Genomic DNA, 19,347 nt, shown 5'->3' on the forward strand with positions numbered 1-19,347 from the left:
TTGGAATGTCTAAAGGCTGTGAAACAAAACAAAGTTTTGCTTCTTAGCTGTCAGTTGTTTCGAAGCCTTTTTTTCCCCCGACACAGAAATTAGTTTTTTTTCCTTCATTAATCTACTTTTACGTTTTGAAAAAGGAGTGAAATGAGTACTTTCTTTTTAAGACATTTGAGTAATATCACTCTTGCCAATAGATTTGATCACAATTATATATCACTTTGGTGTGCATGGTAATACATCTTATTGGTGATGCTAGAATCACCAACATTCATAAACATTAGATGTTAACTATGATCACTGTTAATGCAAGTTTAAGACAGTCCTACACTCCTGTTCAGTTTTGATACTTCACTGCCATCTTTCGGCCATGAAGTTGAAGTCATTTCACTTGTGAATTGAACATTTTCTTGTACAGCCATTGTTACTCAAAATGCGTACGGGAACAGAGTTCAAGTGGTTAGTGTAACCAAGCAAGGAGTGTAACAATAATTAGCTCGTCCTTAAACTGGTGTATGAGTGCATCTAGTTAATTTTCAGGTAAAAACATTTGAATGCCGTAGTTCCACAGTTCATACAGTATTTTGAAATCGGTCTTTATTCATTGTTATCTGAGTAAACTGTGCTCAGTTGAATGCATGGTATTAGCAACACAACATAAGTTTGGTAAACATTTATCAATGTATTTTGTTTCACTGTGGGTTGCTTTTTGCAGGGAATACTAGGACAGAATATATTTTATTTAGGTTTTGAATGATCAGTTTTGGAGTAGTCCTTTACTAACTTTAAAGGAGACTCTAACATGAGGAATATGTTTTCCAATTTACTGTTCAGATAAAGAAAGAAAAGAGAAGAAGCACACTAGAAGGATTTCTCCAATCATTTTTGATAGAAGTGGAAGTTCAGCTTCAGAATCATTTGCAGGTATTAAAGATCCCCATACAATTCTAACCTTTCACTTTTTTGAGGGCAAATTAAGGTATTATTATTCTAACAGTGGGTTTTCACTGCTGTAAACTGTGTAAACTAACCTGCATTTGCTGCTTATCATTATACTACCTAAGGATGCATCAAAGTATGTTTTGGACTGTTGATTAGCAGATTAACCAAATCAACCAGTTGTCGTTCACACGTGTGTGTGTGTGTGTGTGTGTGTGTATAATATATATATATATATATATATATATATATATATATATATATATATATATATATATATATATATATACACACACACACACATACATACATACACACACATACATATATATTGCAAATTGATATTTTAGACATTTTCATAGAAATCTTGAAGAAACTCAAACATTTGAGCACTTAGAGTACAATAATAGAAAAATTGGTCATTTAATCAAATAAATGTATGTGATGTTTACCTATTTGTTTTTTGAAACTCCTGGAGGCCACTTGTAAGAAATTTCATTCTAATTCATTTTTGACAGACTTTTCTTTATACTTAAGCCGTAGTGTCTAGTTACCCCTTTCTAGTGTCTTTACCTCTTTTTTTTAACACTAATTGCTAAATGTAAACACAAACTTTTTTAAATTAATTAATGTTTTCTGTTCATGATAAAAAAAAAAAAAAAAAAAAGTCTGAAGTCCAGATTATCTGATAGCCAAGGACAGGTCTGAAATAAGGAAAGTCTCTATGTCTGTCATCTTATTAATCGAGTTTCAGCATTTAAACATCCAATTATTTGTTTTGCTGATTCGTTTCCCCAAATTGATTTGCTATGTTAAGCATTTTTCAGTGATTTACCCATTTATTCAACTGGGTAATTTTTACTGGAACAGTTTAGGGTAAGTACCTTTGTCCAGGGGTGCTGCAGCAGGAGGTGGGATTTGAACCTGCAACCATGAAGTTCAGAGGCAGTGGCTCTGACCACTTCCCAACATGCCAGCCCTATTTATTGATGTATTGAGATTGTTTTACTAGTGCACCAAATGAGTTGCAGAAAAATTGAAATCTCAAGCAGTTTTGAAGACATTTCACTCCCCTTCATCTGGCAATATGTTAAATAAGTCCATTTCATGTGTTTTGCTACACCAAAAAGCTGTTAGCATGGTTTTTTTTTTAAAACAAAATATCTGGTTTCCATTTTTTTTCCCCTTAAAGTGGCAAAAGTATTTTTTAAAGAAGGCATTATTGCGATCACTGCCAATTAGATATGAATGGATGAGCCACATGTACACAGTTCTATAGGTTAAATGTGCAGGCTTCAGTTTTTTCTTTTGTTTATATAATGTCAATTTGAAAATTCCTTTTACTTATAAAATATACAAAAATTACTGCATGGACCTGCAAGATTAAACAATGGGGGGGTTACTATGAACAAGGCTCTTCCCCTTTCCTGTTCACACTTATGACTGAACCTTTAGCAGAAGCAGGCTGATACATTAACACATGAAAATGGAGAAAGGTGTATTATTGCTGCAAACAGTAATTGTTGGTGCCAAAACATAGTGACCAGATTAACAATAATGACAGCTTCATGTAGTGTCCCACCTCACACTTCCTTCGTATGTCCATAAAATTTAATTTTTGCTGTCAAGATATAAACCATAGACAACACTACCAAAGTCATAGCCTTAAAAATTTTGTAAAGCTGGTTCATTTTGTTATGCTAGATGTGTAACTTGTGAATAAGTATGTGTTAATCATGTCACAGAATTTTTTTCCAGTTCGCGCTCTGTTGGATAGAGAGACAATGTTGAAAAATAGCTGAGTTTCAACCCTATGTAATTTTGTGAAAACTGAGCAAATTGTATCGCTTTAGAAGCCATACCATTGAATTTTGATTAAACTTTATATTCAGCACAATCTAAAGAATAATTCAGTTCTTGTTTTTTGGTACTGCTTGGACAGACAAGCAGATTGTTGAGTGATAGCAAGAAGGCCTAAAAACATTGGCATTGCACATTATACATTTGTGAGCTACCACTAACTGACAGCATTTTACAGTGTATTTTGAAACTGCATTTTCTTCAATTATTTTCTTATAGATTCTAACCTGTGTTTAAGTTGCCCACTGTAAAATGCATGCAATCAAAGTAGGAGTGGGGGATCATTCTTAATTCAGCTCACTTCCACAATGTTTACAAAGTCGTGTCTGGTGTTTTTGACTGTTGGTGATCAATAACAAGGTGACAGTAATGGTTCATGAGTTTATGGATTGAATGTCTCAACAGCCAGCATTGAATGAGTTTGTGGAGAATAAACACTTTTATCCTCAGTCACTTTAAATTAGTTTTAACTTTTATATCTCAAAAAAACAGTAAAGCCTCACATTACAATGTTTTCATCTTACAATGGTCTTTCCATTATAAATTGAGTTCCACAGTATGATAGTTACTTTTACAATATATTGCCGTGCTTTGTAGTCTGCGGAAGTAACAGTGAAGATGTGGGTGGAATGACAGCCAATCAGCAATAAGAGTGTGTATACTCTTGACCAACGAGCAGCTGCCTGATGTGTTTGTGTATCTTGGTGACTGTGGTTGGTGATGCGGGGGAAGTAGCAGTGCTTCAACTATGTTGATGTGAAAGAATTTTTAATAAACAGCAATTTAATAAGTGTTATCAGGTGCACAGGTGATGCACGAGCGTGAGGAAATTCCCTCCAGGGGTCCTTCCTGGGAGAGCAGTATAAGTAGATAGTAGGGGTCAATTCTTCCATCCAGTCGGATTCTTTTAGTACTATATATGTTATAAATTAACCAGACACCAAAAGCTTGAGCATTGCATAAAGTCATAAAAGAAGCAACATGATATTGATAGGAATTAAGGAGATGTGTGGGTTATCATTGGGCCAGGTGCACTTACTAAAATGGACACACAGGCTGTGACTACTTTCAGTATGCACAGTTGTCAGAACCTTTCTTTTACATTCATTTGCCCTTTGTATAATCCTTTGAATTTTCTTAAAAGAAAAAAAACCCGCAAAATTTATTTTTTTTCTCCCTCCACCACCACTGGTATCTGCCAGGGGGCAGCTCTGCCAGTCTAAAGGAAATATGCTTTGTAATGTATTATTTTTCAAATCAGATTAGGGTGTGTGTGTGTATATGTGTATATATATGTGTGTGTGTGTGTGTGTGTGTGTGTGTGTGTGTGTGTGTGTGTATATATATATATATATATACATACATACACACACACACACAAACACAGAGTGGAGTGGGTGGGAGTTCTGGGTAAAAACGGTTTGATGGTCTCAGCACAGGCTTGAGGAAATGATGTAAAGAACCCAGATTTGATAAAGGTCAACCTTCCCCCTTTAATTATTAACCCAGTCCTCACATAATGGGGTCCTGTAGCTTAAAAAAATCACTTAAGATGTGTTGTTGGGAATCAGCTATGTAGGGCTGAGAAAACATTTTCTTCCTGTTGTCACTTTTTCAGGATCATCATGTGAAGTCCATTTATGGAAATAGAATGACTGCGTAATGGGCAAAAATGTCATTTTTACAGAACTTAGGAGTCTGTTGTATGAACAGTGATCTACAGTATATATCTCGTGTCCCTGGTTATCAGTTCAGAACACCTATGCTGCAGAGCTACAACAAAGTGAAATAATACTCATGAGAACATGTAATAGAAGAGTGGAATACAATCAAATTTAAGTACACAAACATAATTATGATTACTAAGAGCATGGGTGTCCTGTCACAATGAGTCTCAACTAATAACTGTCAATCTGTCATAACTGAAACAGCAGATTTATTATTAATTCATTTAGCTGATTCCATTCTAAATAAGTGGGTTAAAGTGTTTCTTTCAGTTTTCACAGTTTACACTGCTGGGTTGTTTGCTTTATCAGTTCAGAGTAACTTCCTTGCTCAGGGGTTCTACAGGAGCATAGGGTGGGATGGTTCTTTTTTTAACCTCTGCAGGGAAATTCACAAGCACCGTCGCTCTACATGGTGCACAGTTATATCTGACAATAAATACAGCAGGAATCTGGGTGCAAACCTCCGTTGAGTCCTTATAGAAATCAGCTAAAAATATGTTAACCTTAGCTCAGTTATTGAAATCATCAGGGAGGGAGCCTGGACTGTGTTTGTGTCAAACTTGTTTTATTTGTACCATTTACAGAAGCGTTGAGGGATGACAGAAGTCTGGCAATGGTCTCCTGCATGCGTGTTAGACATTGAAGCAGCAGCTTTAGTGACATGACTCTAGCATAAATAAATGAAGACTTAATCTGAGAATCCAGCAAAGATCACGTAGCGTTAATTTGTTAGTAACACTACCCAAGTGTCCACGAGCCTTTCAGAGTGACGTGTAGTGTGTTCATTTTGTGAGCCAACTGATCATGATGCCTGTGTGCAGCGTACCTTGTACTTTGCTTTACATTCTGCAGTTGAAAAGTAGATACCAATCCTGTGTCAAATCAGCCGTCATTGATGTTGGAAATTTAGTATTATAATAATTCCTGACACAAGTACTGTGAAATGCCCAGGTGTTTTGCATAAAAATATTTTCTCCTTTAATTTTAATTGAACTTTTTTTATGTGGGAATTGTTGTAATTCAGTTCACTCATAATGGGAATTTGCCTAACGGTGATTTTTATGGAAGGAAGAACCCTTTTAGGCAAGGGATGGGTTTGCATGGAGGTTCTTACTTTTCGGCCTTTTCATTTGTTACGTGGTTGTTTCCTTCAGCTTTGTTGCCTTTGTAAACAAAATGCTATCTGTTGCATTAGGCTCAGAGAAGAAGCATGAGAAACTGCCCTCTTCTGTTCGTGCTGTTCGCAAGGGTGAGTATGATGCTTGAAATAGATGCATAATAACAAAATGTAAAAAAAAAAAAAAAAAGTGAAATTAAAGTATTTTTGGTAGTTGTCGCACAATTTCCATCATTCTTTTACCACAGATCAGACAAGCAAGCTGAAGTACATTTTGCGCGATGCCAGATTTTTCCTGATTAAGAGCAACAACCATGAAAATGTTTCGCTGGCCAAGGCCAAGGTTTGCAGGAAATTCTGTTATTAATTTAAACGGTCACTTATTTGTGAATGTCATCACTTTGTGATCTCTAAACAATTTGGGTCTATATAGATTTGTCATTTATTTTAACGAGTGAATTTAAGTTCCCACTAATATTTAAATATTACTCAGTATTTTTGATGAAAACCTCCTTTAGCATCAGTGACTGAACAGCGTAAGCAGAGTAGCACTCAGTTTGATCCACTGTAAAGAGTGCTCCTCAGTTTCTCATCCTTTTCTTATTTTCTTCCTTTCAAGGGTGTTTGGTCTACGCTACCCGTCAATGAGAAAAAGCTAAATGCTGCATTCCGATCAGCTAGGAGTGTTATACTCGTTTTCTCTGTGAGGGAGAGTGGGAAGTTTCAAGGTAAATGCTTATAAACATTTTATAAAGGTGTTTCAGCCTTCAGTCGTTTTTCATCATTTAATCGCATAATTTCCTTTGAAGGTTTTGCAAGGCTTTCCTCTGAATCACATCATGGAGGATCTCCAATTCACTGGGTCTTGCCTGCTGGAATGAATGCCAAAATGCTTGGAGGGGTCTTTAAAATTGACTGGATTTGCAGGTAACTGCAGGCATCTGTCAAGATACACCCGTGGGAGTTACTAGAATCTCACTTTCAGAGGAGTTTCACTCCGAGGTGCATTTCTTCACATTTGCAAGGAGCAACTTTGGATTTTGCACACTACCTGACAGCTTAGCACTGGGAGACGTTTGCTTTTATTTGTGTACAAGATGCTTTTCTCCAGTGCAACATGCAGTAATTAGTAAGTAACACATAAATGACAACCCTTATCCAAGGAGACCTACCTACTTGATGATAAAGTACAGTAGAGTCATTACAGTGTGCCGTTCAGCCATTGTAACACACATTGATGCACATGTCATTGGAAGGAAACTCCCTACAGACTGAGTGGGCCTCAACGAGTATGTGCACATTCAAATTTAGCATGCTGTGAATAGTGTTTATTCAGTGAGCAGCGCAATCAAGAAGAGCGAAAAATCAAATAGAAAATTACTTGTGCTAAGTTCGGTCGAAACCAAGGTTGGTAACGGAACAGCACCTTACTTGTGTATAGATTTTTTTTTTTTTTTTTTTTTTTAAATCTGCAGTTTGCTGAGACATGGCAGATATAAAATTCTATGGAAATTGATTTGATTAGTGATTTTGAATGAAGAATTACAAATATTGAAAATAAATTTCCAAGAGGGCTTAATCTGCAAATATTCACTCTTAGCCTTACATGCAGTTTGTGTCCCAATCACTGAGTTTTCTTATCCTCACAGTAGCTGTGCATCTTTTTTCCCCCCTGAACATTTGATTGCATTTTTCCTCTTGGCCAGTAAAGCTAATAATGGCTGCATTTAAATCAGAAAGAAGCTCAAGTGTCCGTATTAGAATATAAGGTTTTTTGGACACGATACGTAAATAAAGATGAATGTGTGGGGTGCATTTGTCAAGTGCTGGAGAACCAGTGTGTCATGGTTTTAGCTCAATCTCTAGTCTTAGTTCCTGTTTTGAGGTATTTAACTGGGCATTATGTCACCTCTGTTGGTTTCATGAATTAAGACACAAAATAAAATGTATTCTGAATCTCTTATCGGACTCTGGCCCTGTTGATGTACTGGACTCAGTATGCCAGTGCCAACCTTCTCAACCCAGTAAATGGATCTCATACTTGTGTTTTAGGCGGGAATTGCCCTTCACCAAAACAGCACACCTCTCCAACCCATGGAATGAACATAAACCTGTCAAAATTGGACGGGATGGACAGGTATTTCCCAGTCACATTGAATGTTTTTAAAAAATTCAGTGGTTTTTGTCCTGATTAGTTTTCTCTGCTGAAAAGGAACTTTAGTAGGTATCTTTTTTTCCAGTTAATTTTTAAATAATCTAATGGATTTGTTTTATTTTTGCCCCTTCCTTCCTACCCCCTTAATCTTTTGAAGGAGATTGAACTTGAATGTGGAACGCAGCTCTGCTTGCTTTTTCCCCCCGATGAAAGCATTGACTTGTATCAGGTTATTCATAAAATGCGCCACAAGAGGAGGATGCAGTCGGAGCCACGCTCTCGAGGGCGCCCCCCACATCGAGAGCCAGGCCGCGATCTGGGAAGGTTAGAAATGTTCTTTGGACTGCTAGTAAGCACATTTCTCGGAGTAACGTGATGGAGCTCATTTGCCATGCGTCTGCCCCATTCCCTATTCCCACAATGTTTTCATCACCAACGAAGAAGAAATCTGAAATCCTTAAATCAAGCTGCACGGACGTTATGTGGCTTTATTGAGGATTAACCGCAATTGATGATGATTGTGTTTTATACCTCAGAAAGTTTGCTTAAGTAGAAATCTCTTCAGTTTTCAATGCATATTGCTGCAGACTAAAAATTTAGGAATTGGTAGTAAAGTCATTGTATTTGGTTGTTTTTTTTTTATTGAATTTCTAGTTTTTTAAAATTTGTTTTCAAAGCCTTTTCTTTCAGGAGTTTCCCTGGGGATAAACCATATCGTATATGGGATATTTTTTTTTCTTTTTTTTTTTTCTTTTTTTTTTCTTTTTTTTTTTTTTTAAAAAAAAAATACAAGGAGACATAATTAAGCAGAAGATGATGCCTCGATTTACGGGGGGGAGAATGCTCATTTAAAAATGCTTTCAAGAGGAGCATTTTTGCAGGACTTTCTCTGTGATTTTCTTGTCATTCCAATACAGAGCATTGTAGTATATCTGTGTAGATACATACTTGCCATGTATGTGAATAGCCACACAGTGGATAAAAGAGAGCCAGCATCGTTCTACCAAGCTGTGGGAAAACATAGGAAAGTTTGGAAAAGGGAGTCATTGGCCTTTGGGAGACCTGGCAACCAAACAGTGAAGGGCTATTGTGTGTTCATACCTTCTTACTTTCTGTTGCAGTGCCATTGGACTCAAGTGCTTTCAGGGATCACCCCATTTAAGCACTGCATTATATGAACTGTCTCTACCACTCTGTACAGAGGAGAAAAAGTTGGCTGTATACATTTTTCAAGCAGATGTTTTAAGTTAAATATCTGATGCCTAACAAAAGGAGATCAATTTCCAATGAACTGATACCCAGTGCTACTAAAAGCATTTTTGTCCGCTTTCAAGCAAATGTAACAGGAAATGTGTTGGTGTTCATTCTCTACTCAAAACCCCAAAGACTGTGGAAGTTGTTGTGGCTCTAAAGCCCTTGTAAATTTTCTGGAAGTAGGTAGGAGAATCCCAAGGAGAGTATCCATATATGCCCAAAAGGACTGCAGAAGTAAGGTAGGAGGAAACCTGGCAGAGCTCCCCCCCATTTCTTTTTAAGGCTTCAATGGACTGAGAACCTATGAGAAGCTATAAGCGAAGGGGTTTCACCATTTGATTTAAAAAAAAAAAAAAAAAGGCTGGAGCCCTTGTTTTTTGTTTGATTGCAATGGACTGCAAGTATCAACCCTTCTTTGCCTTGCCAGGCCCTCCTTATTATGTTTGTGCCTTTAGAACCTGAATAATGAGCTGGACTGTTTATGAACTTTTACGGTCTTTAATATTGACAACGTTATCAGTCGCAAAACTACAAGAAAGCGGTATGTTACAATTTTAACCAGCTTTTTCAAATGTTTGTTTGTTTGGTTTCAGATATTCTGTAGGGGTTTCTAACTTTCTTGATGTTCAGTGTATTTTCTACATTTGTGTTCTTTGCCATGTATTTCCATAGAATATTTTTAGGTTGGTTATCTACGGCCAATTGCGTAAGCTCAGTGAGCATGATATACTGGCCTTAAAACCTTATGAACTTACAATGTCACTTTCTTAAAATTGTGGTAAGGTTTGTTTTCCTTTCTCATATGTAGGAACCTGTATGATTTGATGAATTATGGATCCCATCCACCAAGTTTCAGTAGGAGGAACACTAATCAAGCTTATACTGTGAAAGCAAAATTTAGGGCCCTTCACTCATAATGGATACGTGTAGATCAGGCCATATGTGTAAAATATATGAAAGAAGAATGTAGATTTCACAAATCTAAACAGTGTAATTGGAGAGCTTATGCTGTAGTTTCAAGACTGTTTTAATTTTTACATTCTGTGAGTTAGAGGATTCTTAGTAATGAATTTATGTGTCTTAAGTTTTATGTGTAACCGAATAATTTGAATTAAGGAAAAGGATGTCATACTGTGTATGCCATTTTTCTAAATTGTTTACCTAATTCATGTAGGCGTCGACCAGAGGATTATGACATGCACAACAGGAAACGACCAAGGATTGACTATCCTCCAGAGTTCCCTCAAAGAACAGGTCAATATTAAAAGCTCAGTGATTCCAGGATTTGTTCACCTTTCCCTCACTCACTGCTGTGAAATGAAATGAAATTGTCTCTTCAGATTGGAAGTGCACTCCATATCTTGGGTTATACATTTAAGTTCACTGTTTCAGAAATAGTTCATTTCAGAAACATTAAATGAATAATTTCCATAAATCCTTATGATGTCGTATTGTCATATACCAGAAACTTGCAAATTGTCCTATTCAGATTGATCCGTGACAGTTTCTGGTATTTTGAGAATTGTTACAGGATATGTACTTGAAGTAGCAATTTGAGGTAATGGAGCAGGGATAGTTTTAGAAATCATCATTTCATAGACCTGTGTTAATAGATGAAATTTCTTTGTTTTCAGAGGTTATTGAACAAGATCCTGTTTCTCTGCACCTTTTACACAGAATTTTAACTCCTTGTAAACATTTCAGTGTTCTTAGATACTCCCAATTTCACTGTAATTGTCATATACAGAAATCATATAAGACCTGTACTCCAGTGACATTTTAGGCAACATACATTTGTGGTTTGGTGGTAAGAGGTGTGTATGATTCACGGTTTGATTCCTAGGAAGTAAAGGCAGTAAGTAAAAGGAAAACTTAGCTTATGCACATGAAATAAAAGGCTCTGCATAAAGGTGACCTGAGAACTCGGTCCTAAGACTTGAATTTTTGTTACCTTACAAATATAAAGAAATATTGAGGCACATATTTGATCGCCTTTATAGGCAAATGATGTGTTCTCTTCCAGATCACCCGTAACACACTGGACCACAATGTATAGCCTTAAATTGTTTAAGTTAAATAAAGCTTCAGCTCTGTGGTTTAAGTATAACAAGGGTTTCTTTAACAATAATAGTGTTGCTATTGTAAAGCTAAGGATTTCAGACTGTGTTCATGCAGTTGATACAGGGAGAATTTTTAGGCAGCATTTGGTGGCATCAGTTTACACAGATTTATCTTTCCCCCCAATTATGTTGTAGTGTTAGAATGTAAGGTAAGGTACAAATGGTATCTTCTGTCTTTGTTACATGGATACGTTTATCGGCTATAATAGTTTAAGTGAAAGTGTTTCACCACTTCTGTTATAGCGTTACAATTTCATAGATTGCCTAAACTTACAATTCTACAAGGCCAAGTTGGATTAATGAATGTTAAACTTAAATTTAAACATTTCTTTCCTTATAGGGTAGAGAGAAAAAACAGCAGTGACGTGTTTCAGATCAGTACTTTGCAAAAGTACTGTTTTTGTGGTTACTACAGAAATTGGGCAATATAAATTTGAACACAGTAATATATAGCAATTTTCCATAGATCAGAGTTTTTTGTCCCCTCCAAAAATATGAAAGGTGCTCACTTTCTTTAAATCAAATCAATTTGACTCCTTTGCAGAATGTCACAGGGTTACAACACAACGTCAGCCTTTTTAGGGATTCTGTCTACTCCAGGATGGTTTTTCCAAACCTTGTTAAAACATGTTTCTTATATGTATTCATATATCCATCTATATATCAAACTGGATCTCAGATTTTGAGATGCTCACGGTTTAGCCTGTTAACATTTATCGGCGCATTTTATCAGCATGTCTTTAGTAAACTCTCGAAAGACAGTACTTGTATTGCAGTGTAACACAGAGATTAACTTAAATCATTTAATTCTTTTGTTGCAGCCATTTCTTCATTACATCAAAATACTCTGTTAAATATCGGTCTTGCTGCAGAACATGAATTACGTACTTTAAGTGGTATTTCTGGGCAGCACTCGAAGAAAGGCTTTTGGAGTGAATGTCAGCCGTCCTTTGTAACAAGAGCCACAATCTGTAATACATTTTGAAACCATGAAGTAGCGTAAGTGTTTCTTGATACCACTGAAAAGAAAAGCATCTAGTTTCTTCTGTCAAGTAAAATGAAGGTTAAAAAAATGGTAAACGTATTTGAGACTTTTGTGAAGTAAAGTTATAAATGCAACGGGGTTAAAAAAAGTGCACAACTTGTCAGTGTTTCGAAATGTAGAAATATCTACTCGATTAGTTGTCAGAGTTTAAATTGAATGTAGAGCTTAATTTATTTAAACGTCTTCCCATGTTAGTGCTTAATTACTATAGTGAGCACATCCTGAAGCAAAATTCACTAGGTTGAAGTGCCAGCTGAATAAGTATCAACTCAAGAACATGAGTAAAACATTTGTGTTAATACACAGACCTATCATTAGCAGTATGAACCCTCATCTTCAGAATTACAGCCAGTTAATGTTTTTAGAGCGCTTATCGGCAAGACTATAGAAAGTGGTCCTGTGTGAGAGTACGTGCGTACAGCATAACTAATAACTTTGTTTTTCGTCGTACTTTTGTTTCAGTATGATGATGAAATGTTCTTTTCAGGACTCTATCTCATTCACATTCCATGTCATTGTGAAGTTAACAAATAGTATATTTTTATCATGGCTGCAAAGGGGAAAATACATCTTTGTTGAGTTGCTGGCACCTTAAGGAAAATTCTGAAGCCTTTTTTAGACTCCAAAACCCATGTAAATTATGTTTCAAGTCTCAATCATACAACCTATATTAGGTCTGGAGTTTCATGTTTCCGCAAAACTTCTGCCATATATTTTTCAGATTGTTTACGAATTGAATATGTTTCAGTTGACTGTTTTGAAATAAGAATGCTGTATTCACTAATCAGAAAAGCTTTTTGGGTGTATTTATTTTATGAATCATGTCATGGCATGTTTGTGTTGAAACTGCCATTGTACACAAAGTTGGGTGAAGCAGGTTAAATTCTCAAGTATATTATTGCTGTTTTGGTATGTGGCAATGATGTCACATTTCTTTAAAATAAAGCCTACTTCTTATATTTGCTTATAACATCAGGCATTTTAGCTGTATTTTGGAGCCCTGCTTTTGTAGTCTACTATTGTATGTACAAGTAGGTTTTTCTCTTTTTAAATATGTTGTAGATGTTCTTTGATTAGTGGAACAGGCTTCATAATATCCCAGTATGGTTGACTTGAAAATGTCATCGCCTTTGACTTTTAGCAGATGGAATAGTTCATTTTACCTCTTAGTACTAATAAAAAGTCTATTATTCTTCCCCTTATGTCTGCTGCAGCAAAAATCCACACACTTGCTTTAATTATGGTAACATTAGGCATGCATTGAAAATTGACCTCACTTTGTCACAAGCTTTAATTAGTTTAATTAAGCAGAATAGTCATTCAAACCTACATAACTTTTCTACTTTGACTGTTCGCAATTTACAGTATCTGTACATTATAGTTGCTTTAACCTTTTGCTTGTAGTTGGCTACTTTATTGTACATTAACCGGTATTTTTTTAAATAATTGAACATTACAAGCACACTAGTATAACCAACTGTCAATTTTTTTTTGCACTTAAGCATTTTATCTCCACCAAGTTACAAATGATTCTTCTTATAGACGAAGACGGTTAATTTTTTGCACGTTTTTACTGTTTCAAATGCAGAAAAGGTTTCAAATTTATGATCGTTTCACAACCCTGAATTATAGATGTTCTGAACTGCGTGCATCTCTCACTTTGAGTTAGCTGGATGTTTAGCAAAGTGTTCAAATAGAAACATACAGATTTCAGTTACATTTACTCTTATAGAGCACCTTTCTCACGAGTGATGCAGATTGCTGAACTGAACAGTACTCATACAGCAGTGATTAAACAAATCCAAGACACACAGTTAATGTTATTTAAACAGTATGTAAGTAAGCCCAATAATGGGAGAAAAAATAAACGTGGGGACCCAGCCCTCTGAACAACAGGCCAATGTAGGCATTATGTAGGGAAACACTAGAAAATGTGTTTGGGATGAGGCCTTGATCAGCTTAGCTATACACTCCTATAGGCAAAGCCTGGACTGTTCTGCTTCATTAGTTCTGCTAGCATCCTTGTCTTTATGGATGCAAGTGCTAGGATGACCAGTGCTAATTCTCATGGTCGGAGCTATATCAGTTACTTGAAGTGCTAAACTCCTTTACATTTGTCATGCACCTCTTTGTTTCAGAACTTTTACCTTTATCTTTTAGTCTCTCAATTCTCCTCTTAGGATGTAAGAGATTGATGACAGGCCACACTGTTGTTTTTACACCTTATTGGACCTTTCGTCAAGGGGTGCAGTACCTCAAAGCACTTTGACCTGGTAGTGCAGGGGCTGGATCTCGGCTATACCAGTAAATGCTTTGCCTTATTGGCTGCAAGTGTTCTTGTTTCTTCCATAATTGTCTATTATTGGGAAGACCAGTTCATTCAGTTGGTGTACATTTGGTGTCCGGGAGCATGTTATAACCTAGTCTTCAACCTGTTGATGTAGTGGGCATCATAATGCAGTCATTTCCTGCTCTATAGACAACACTCTGTGACTATTCTGTTGTAAATCTGTGGCATTTATTGATAATCTATGACCTTTCTCACTTTGGAGGGGACCACCACAGGGCAAAACTGTTATGTTGTTAGTACAAAGTTATAGTGGTAACCAATATAAAACAATCTGTTTTATGACTGCATAGATATCCGCTTGTATTTACAGATTTACAGCCAAACCTAGTTTAACCAAATTTACCGGTTGTTGGAAACCGTCTTGTAGACATATTACATTAGTTTATTACAGTAATACCTCGCCCTATATCCTTTCGTGTTGCGTCAATTTCGACTTTACGTCGGTTTTTTTAAGTATATATGGAAAAATACAATTCGTCTTCAGTCGGCTGGCGCGACTTTATGTCGGTCAGCCGAAAATATTTTAAAAAGTTAAAAATCACTTAAAGTGTAAAATCAAATAAAAATAAATGTTAAAATATATAAAATTGATTTTTATAGATTACAATATATTAAAAGCTTAAAAAAAAAATTTTATTTACCTGCCATTTTTTGGGGTTTTTTTTGTTTGTTTTTTCTTTAGCGTTAATTGAAGTGTATACACTTATTGGGAGTCTAAATCGGTTTTTAGGGGTTGTTTCGTTTTCTGTCATTTTTTGACTTAAGTCGTGCCCTTTGAAACCAATTAACAACGTAGGGTGAGGTATTACTGTGTTTGTTTTCATCATATTAGCTTTGCTTTGTTGTTTTTTGTTGTTTCACTGTTTCCTCAATTAGCTACTGCAGTAAAACAGCACTGCAGCGTTAAAGTTTCACTGAAACGTACCAGTATTGCAGTTGCACATCATGCAAGTGTTTCGCAAATGAACCTCCTAACTGTATGGAGTAAGGTACTGGTGACCTGTGGGAGGGTTTCTATATTATTTTATAACCTTATCGGTCAGCTGCTACTTTTTTAAAACACAAGAACTGTAATATAATTCTTGTACACTTTCTTGGTAACTACTGACAACTAACTGAATGTGCTTTACCTGAGTTGATTCCTTGGTATCTATACAGGTTTTATGCAGGACCCTCGCAATCAGCCTATAGACAGGTATGTTTTTTTTTTTTTTTTCCTTCTCTCTCCCATGCCCTTTTAAATGTCACCCATATTACATGCCTAAAACCATTGTCTACTTAATCAATAACTTTATTCCCAACAGGCGGTTCTCGGGTGTACGGAGAGATGTGTTCCTCAATGGGGTAAGTGCTGCATTTTTTGAGTGAAGAAGTAAATATTTCTCTTTTTAAAGTAAGAGCCATTATCCTTGTGGTGTTCAAAATTCAAATTGAGGTGGAATTTTTAAAGAATTTTAGTATTAACTAAACACTGCAGGGGATGTGGTGGCACAGTAGGTTTGGCCAGGTCCTGCTTTCCAGTGGGTCTGGGGTTCGAGTCCTGCTTGGGGTGCCTTGTGACGGACTGGTGTCCCATCCTGGGTGTGTCCCCTCCCCCTCCGACCTTACGCTCTGTGTTGCCAGGTTAGGATCCGGCTTGCTGCGACCCTGCTTGGGACATTCGGTTTCAGACTGTGTGTGTATGTGTGTAAACACTGTGCCTTAAGGTTAAGGTGTTGTTTTGCTTACCTTGAGCAATTCAGTGTGTCTCCAGCAGTCATTCAGAGTAGCAGAAGGTGGAAATAACACTTAATACACTGCTCATTCAAGCTCATTACAATAAAGTAAATTCATAACATGAATATATGGACTGATTGTTAGTCCTCTTGACATAGTAACTTCATATTGTAAAGAAGTAAGAACTGGCTAAATATACTGTGTATATACACACATACACTTTAAATATGTAGGTGAGAGGGCTTAGTTGCAGCTTCTTCAATTCAGGGAAAATAAAAGTATAATGAGAATGGTGGAGGGTTGGGCTAGCAAGCCCTCCCCCTAAAACATTGCTAGCTACAGAAATGCTATTGAGGGCAGCACATTGTTGCAGGTAGCATTGTGGCCCCTGAGCACCTGGGCTGTTTGGGTGTGGGTTCGAACCTAGCTCAGTTTGTCTGCAGGGTTTCCTCTGGGTGCTATTTCCTCCCACAGTCCAAAGACGTGCAGTTCAGGTGGACTGGAGACTCTAATTTGCCTTTAGTGTGTGACTATGTGAGTGAGTGTATGTACTAGCATCCTACCCAGGGTGTACCCCTCTCTGCCTTGCACCCGGTCACTGCGGGAGAGGCTCTGGGCTGCTGCAGCCCTGAGAAGGGCGATTCATGGTTGTGCTAAGCATATTATAGGCTCTGTGCTAAGGACACACTTTTCAAAGGAAAATGCTTGTTTGTGGTTGTGTTAAGAAGTGTAAAGTCATGTAAAAGTCCTATTTTCATGAATGATGTACTAGCTGAAAACTGAGAGTTTAGATCATTCTCGGGGAGTGACCAGACGCATCACTAGGCAACACAGGGTGGACTTAATAAAAACACAAAACGCATAGTTTAGCAGGCACACAAGGAAACGCATCAGGATGTTTGTTACAGCAACGACATGAACACCAGTCCAGTACAGTAGTAAATGAATTTGAATTTACAACATATAGTCTAAAAGTGAGCATGCGTTTACTGACTTTGAGCTTTTTTTTGGAGCCTTTTGTACAGCTCAGTCTGATTTTTGCCATTGCCAGATTTGTCTCTGAGACTTTGTTCAGCAAAAATCAAGTATCCTATCTCAGCAACCACAAAAGCCAGGAAAAAATCTGACATGGTATTTTGTGGTCCTTTATGCAGAAGGCATTTGCAGCACAAGAAGAGAAATCTGGCATTTTTGTCATAAGAATGTGCATAAAAAATTGTGTACATTACTGAAGCATTCCCTTCCTTCTGACTCATCAGTGTCATTTTGAATGTACTGCATTGTGTTGTTTGTTGTGCTCGTCTAGAATTGTCAGATCTTCGAAAGAAGCATCCAAGCCAATTACGAATTATAGCGGAAGGCAGGATGCAGTTGTTTTGCTTTTCTCTCACCCCCATTTATTTGGGGTTCTAATAGACGTTCCTCAAGGTTGTTTTTCTTAGACTGGAATTTAACATCTTCCAGAGTAGACTGCGTTGTCATAGAGACTAATCCCAACGTTTCGTCAGTTTTGAGGTGGTTTGATGATTGGTCCGTGGTGTATCTGGTGGAGATAGATGAGATTAGTAGAGTCCATGTTTGTGACAACTTGAAACCATCTTCTTTGTTAAAGTTGTCAAACCACCTCAAAGCTGAACAGCCAATGGACAAACTGCCCCCAGCTGGTACAGCCCCTCAAGGGAGTCTACACGCTGACAATAGGACCCCTTACTACTTAGGACCCCGCGCTCCGGCAGATACACAATCCAATCGCTCCCCCCCCCGCCCACCAACCACTATAAATATCCAAACTCCTCAACCAACCTAACAGACTACATCAATGATCCGTGAAGACAATGTCTAACGGTTTACAATGCAGTACCCTGAGGATGTTTCCAACATAGAAAACGAAACGTTGGGTTTAGTCTCTATGACAACGCGGTCTACTCCGGAAGATGCTAAATTCCAGTCTAATGACAACGGCTGCGGAAGCCTACGTGAATTGTTTTTTTTTTTTTTTTTTTTTTCTTTTTTCTTTTTTCTCATTAAAGGTGAAAATTAGTGGAACCTGTGCAACATACAGATGCTTTAAATTGAATATTTGAACTATTTTTGAGAAACTACATTCACTCGCAGCTGTTTTCTTCAGGAGCTGAACTTACATGTTCTCCCTGTGTTCTTGTTTGTATCATCTGAGTGCTCTGATTTCCACCACCAGCTCCAAAACATGTCTTTAAAGTGAATTGATGGTTCTGAATTGCTCTTAATCTGTGTATGTGTATGATTGCCCTGCAATGAACTGGTGTTCCTTCCATGGTGTACCTCAGTAGAGCCAAGGCTTAAGGCCCAGTAATACATGCTAAAATGACAGTAGTCCTACAGCTGTATTTGGCACCTTAATAATGTGGATTATATTACTAATATATTACTAACCAGCATGTAAGCTGCTACTTCTCATTGTTTCACACCAAGCTGTGTAAAGGGGAAATTAATGGTAGGTACCTTGCTCAGATGTGTGGGCGGCACAGTGGCACAGTGAGTAGAGCCTGGGTAGTGCAAGATGATGTGGGTTCGATCCCCCGTTAGTGTGGAGTTTATATGTTCTCCCAGTGTCTGCATGGGTTTCCTCCGGGTGCTCTGGTTTCCTCCCACAGTCCAAAGACATGATGTTCAGGTTTACCCACAGTATGTGAGTGACAGGGAGTGTGTTCCACTGATGTATGGATGAGTGACCCAGTGTAAGTAGTGTATCCAGCAGTGTAAGTCACCTTGGTGAAAAGGTGTGCAGGCTTATAACACTACATAGTTTGTTTGGAAGTCGCTTTGGAGAAAAAGCATCTGCTAAATGAATTAATGGAAACGTAAATGTGTTACAGCAGAGAGTGAAGCTTGAACCAACAACATTCAAAATTATGGGTTTGTGTGCATGTATGTGTGTCTGTTTTACGGATAGGTGGTGTTTTGGCTGTAATTACAGGTTTATTGCACATTGCTGACTGAGTTTGTTGGCTGACTGTGAAAAGAATAAATATTAATGATGCCCCACAACTCATTCAACCATTGAAGGTTTTGAAATTTCTTTAACTGACTA

At 37.3% G+C, this 19,347-nt stretch overlaps 1 protein-coding gene across 3 annotated transcripts in view; it reads left to right on the plus strand.

The window, feature by feature from the left end:
• ythdc1 (YTH N6-methyladenosine RNA binding protein C1) overlaps window positions 1-19,347 on the plus strand; it is a 41,682-nt gene that overhangs the window by 16,960 nt on the left and 5,375 nt on the right. For 2 of the 3 annotated variants that reach the window (XM_018734376.2, XM_018734377.2), the window contains exons 5-14: window positions 829-918; window positions 5,716-5,769; window positions 5,886-5,980; window positions 6,257-6,365; window positions 6,447-6,564; window positions 7,690-7,774; window positions 7,950-8,116; window positions 10,221-10,300; window positions 15,720-15,756; window positions 15,866-15,905. In XM_018734376.2, the coding sequence (XP_018589892.1) occupies window positions 829-918; window positions 5,716-5,769; window positions 5,886-5,980; window positions 6,257-6,365; window positions 6,447-6,564; window positions 7,690-7,774; window positions 7,950-8,116; window positions 10,221-10,300; window positions 15,720-15,756; window positions 15,866-15,905 (875 nt within the window). The remainder of the gene's footprint in view (window positions 1-828; window positions 919-5,715; window positions 5,770-5,885; window positions 5,981-6,256; window positions 6,366-6,446; window positions 6,565-7,689; window positions 7,775-7,949; window positions 8,117-10,220; window positions 10,301-15,719; window positions 15,757-15,865; window positions 15,906-19,347) is intronic. The other variant, XM_018734378.2, reaches the window with a different exon arrangement.

This window comes from Scleropages formosus, chromosome 5, assembly GCF_900964775.1.
Source record: "Scleropages formosus chromosome 5, fSclFor1.1, whole genome shotgun sequence".
In the NCBI taxonomy this organism is placed as follows: domain Eukaryota; kingdom Metazoa; phylum Chordata; class Actinopteri; order Osteoglossiformes; family Osteoglossidae; genus Scleropages; species Scleropages formosus.